The sequence below is a fragment of the Cupressus sempervirens genome, chromosome 5 (genome assembly GCF_028749045.1).
Source record: "Cupressus sempervirens isolate cs-2001-9-10 chromosome 5, ASM2874904v1, whole genome shotgun sequence".
In the NCBI taxonomy this organism is placed as follows: Eukaryota; Viridiplantae; Streptophyta; class Pinopsida; order Cupressales; family Cupressaceae; genus Cupressus; species Cupressus sempervirens.
In genome coordinates, this window is record NC_143122.1 from 275,391,280 (window position 1) to 275,395,018 (window position 3,739).

General features: G+C 35.3%; 1 protein-coding gene across 1 annotated transcript; it reads right to left on the reverse strand.

The window, feature by feature from the left end:
* Positions 1-1,361: 1,361 nt before the first annotated feature.
* LOC149555644 (caffeic acid 3-O-methyltransferase 1-like) lies at positions 1,362-2,841 on the reverse strand. Its single transcript, XM_089829751.1, has 3 exons — positions 2,108-2,841; positions 1,895-1,959; positions 1,362-1,807 (listed from the first exon to the last, which is right to left on the reverse strand). The coding sequence occupies exons 1-3, from the start codon at positions 2,814-2,816 to the stop codon at positions 1,517-1,519; spliced, it is 1,065 nt and encodes a 354-aa protein (XP_089685877.1). The 5' UTR covers positions 2,817-2,841; the 3' UTR covers positions 1,362-1,516.
* Between the last annotated feature and the right edge of the window lie 898 nt (positions 2,842-3,739).

A 3,739-nucleotide genomic window follows, 5' to 3' on the forward strand; every position in this document is an offset into this window, starting at 1 on the left:
ACTCTCTCCTCCCATCCAAATGGCATCATGAACCTCAAGAGTCCTAGCCAACTCCTAGTAAGTAAAGATACAATGCTAAACAAGAAATCTATGCTTTAAAAAAACATTTGAATGAAGAAACAGAATACAGACACACAAAACAAAATAGGAGAAACTTGGCAATGTGCTTCAGCACATTCCCAACTAATTTTTTTATTCATTGCAAAACTGATTACATTACATTGATTTATAGAAAAATTGATCATAGTATGAGATACATGCAGAAGCTTTAGAGTTCAGAATATCTTGATAGTCAATTATATTTTATTCTTTTGTTAATGGGTTATGATTTTGGTTTTAACTAAATGATCTTAAATTTTTATCTCAAATAAATGTATGTATAATATGTGCAGTTGTAGTTTGATTCACTATATGCATATGCATGCAGGATAATATATTGTATGGATTCAAAAAAGGAGAAATTAACTCCTTCCAATAATGAAGGGATAAATGACTTATTTCTCTATGAGCATTATCTTGAACTCCACATTCATATACACTTCCTTCATTCTTCTCTTCTAACCATATCTTCTTCTTTCACAAGCCATGAGCTCGCAAAAAGAAAAAATGGTTAATGGCCTTAGCTTCAAATTTCCCAAGATTTATAGGAATCTCCATCCTAAAACTCTTTCTGTGAGGTCTTATTTCTTCATCTTCAAAAAAATACTCTCTGAAGGGTCATATCAAATCTTGAGAACAATATCACATGTTGTAAAGGCAGCAGACACAAAAGTATTGACCTCAAGATTATTTTTGCACAAAATTTGGTAAAATCGACCACAAAACACCATTTAATGATCCATACAATGATCTGAACCTATCCCAAAAATTTCCAAACCCCAACCCCTCTATGACTTAAAGCTATAAATACTCTCAACAGACATGAATTGAACCCTTTGCATGAGAAGCACATTTCTTCATTATTATCTATAGAAAATATAGAAAATATATTACTAAATTGCATCTTCTTGTTGAAGTATTTTATTAAGTATGTTGTCTTCCTCCACTTTATTTTCCAGGCCATTTTTGTGCATTACAAAAAATAAGAATATGATATAAAATTAGGGAAGGACCCGATCACATTGGCGATATTAAATTGTGTGTCTTGTCTCAAATAATAGTATAAATTTAGTGTGTAGATTGAATATGAAAGACCTGTACAATTGATAAAAGGAGACATCTGAGTGGGAAACTTTTCTGGTGGCGCAGATGTACGGTAGAGTAGGCTTTACGGATTGCAGTCTGCGCTTCATGCAGATGGTCAGATTCCCAAGCATTTTGAATTTAAGATAAAGTGCACATAAACAAATAAACAAAGCATCTGCTGCAAAATTACAGAATCATTTATGGATCATATAATTCAAGATTCCTATTTTCTTAGAAGGAATACAATCTAAAGGTAATAGCAAACTTGTCCAATAAAACATACATATATCCAGATTTTCTATTACTCTTTGGTACCGATCCCCACATACTACTATTTCGAAATTTCTATGAATGATTGAAGGAAAGGCAATGTAATGACACGGTAACTGTTGAACCCTGCTCTGTAAAACAGATCCTCAAATTGTTTCCATGTTCTTTCTTTTCCACCAGTGGAAGCAGCCATCATGCACATATCAAACAGTAATCCTGCTTGCCTCTTAATCCCTTCTTCTTCATCAATAACTGCATCCACAATTAACACTTTCCCATCCTCTGGTATTGCTTCATAACAATTTTTTAAGATTTTCAAACATTGTTCATCATCCCAGTCATGCAAAATCCACTGCATAAAAGCCAACAAAAATAAGTAGTAAAATAAACATATCAGAATTTTAATTTAATTGTTATTCAATAGAATTTTAAAACCCACCTTCATAAAAACAGCATTTGCTGAAGGAATTTGCTCAAACATATTGCCCTCCACATGCTCTACACCTGCATTTATAGAGCAATTCACTCAAATAACTTGTCCTTTAAACAGTTACCAATTATCTAACTACAGAGGAAATTGAAAAAAATGGCAACCTCTAAATATTTAAATACTAATTTTCTATAAAGTTTAGAGATGGAGATTGTTACCGACCATGTATGGGAGGAGCACTACTTATGACATGAGGAAGGTCGAAATTGATGCCGTGAATGTGCGGATATTCTTCCACAACTACAGATATTGCAGAGCCTATTCCTCCTGCAACATCCACTACACTCTTGAGGCTTCTAAACCCATCATAGATCTTCACCACATAAGCCATTAAAGGACTAGTATTAGTAGCCATGCCCTCGTTGAAAATCCTATTTGGTTCAGGATTGTTGCTCATGTATTCAAATATGCCCATCCCATTGGTTTTGATGAATGCAGGGCAACCTTCAATGACAGAGTCATGAAGATGCTGATAACCATCAATGATACATTTTACATTAATAGCCAGCACAGTGGGTGCACATGATTTTTGGGCACCTTTATTAACCAGCAAATTAGAGAGGGCGGTGAGGCCATACTTGTATTGGGGAGTCCCACCATAATCTACTGTGCTCTCTTCTGTGAAAATACCATTGGAAGCCAGAAGCCTCATTATTCTAAACAAGTACTCCCTATGGGTAGCTTTGTTGGTGGAAGTAGAAATATGTGAAGCAATTTGCTCCACAGTTAGGGGATTATCACCACCATGGATGGAAATAATGTCAGGAATGTTAAGCAAAACAGCAGCTCGAAGAGCCATGGGCTTGGCTGCTGAAAGGATAATTTCATAGAGCTGAAGATGTGCTTCCATGGAAGACACTGAGGAAGACATTGTTTGCCTAATCTAATACAGATTTTGTCAATTTATAGAAAAGCCACGAATAGTGAAACGCGGAACAGCAATATAATGTTGCCCATTATGAAATATCAATCTGTACGTAAAAGCTATCAGCAAACAGTTTTATCTGTTCTAAAACGTGAATGAGTCCCTTCTAATACTTAATGTTGGAATTGAGTGTGAACACGGCTTTTTATTTGTTTAAAATATTCTAAAGTCACTGCAGTATATTAAAAAACATAAAAGCAGGAGAACGTGGTTTAGCACATTATAGTGACTCTGTAGAAGTCGCGGTGTCTCATCAGATACAGAGTCTCAATGCCAACTTGTGGAGTGTGGGCCAATTCGTCATGATCGTAAACCTAGTGCGTTGGTTTTTCCATTTTCCTTACCCACTCTTATCCTTCTTTTCATGTCTCCGAGTTCAGATGATATATTGCTTTTATATAACTAATAATCATATCTTAGTGTGCAATGGGTACGCCATAGAAATAGGGAAGGTGAAATAAGTATTTGTTCCTTTATGTGTCTCTCCACATCATTCTCTCTACGTGTCATCTACCTATCAATCTATCTTATTTTTCATCCCATCACTCTATCTTCTTCTCTATTTCTATCTTCCTCTCCCACCTCCATATCCCTTTTCTTCTCGATCTCCATGCCTTTCTCTATATCCTTACTATCTCTCTCTCTTATTCTTCCCTCTACACCTTGCCCTCTTTCTATCTTTATCTCTCCCTCTATCTTCCCTTCTCTCTCTCCATATCCTTATTTCTCTATCTATCTCCCTTCATTTCACTCTCTCCATTTTTTTCTCACTCTCATCTCTCCCTCTATATATCTCCCTCTTTCCATTTTCTAATATCCCTTTACTTATCCTTGTTATCTCTTTATCAATATATTTCACTATTTATATC

What these genes read in the sequence shown, in the direction of transcription:
- LOC149555644 (XM_089829751.1), bottom strand. Translation starts at nt 2,816, where the DNA reads ATGTCTTCCTCAGTGTCTTCCATGGAAGCACATCTTCAGCTCTATGAA. An exon ending in TAGTGCTCCTCCCATACATG is followed by an intron (nt 1,960 to 2,107) that starts GTCGGTAACAAT and finishes CTATAAATGCAG; the next exon opens with GTGTAGAGCATGTGGAGGGC. An exon ending in CAAATGCTGTTTTTATGAAG is followed by an intron (nt 1,808 to 1,894) that starts GTGGGTTTTAAA and finishes GCTTTTATGCAG; the next exon opens with TGGATTTTGCATGACTGGGA.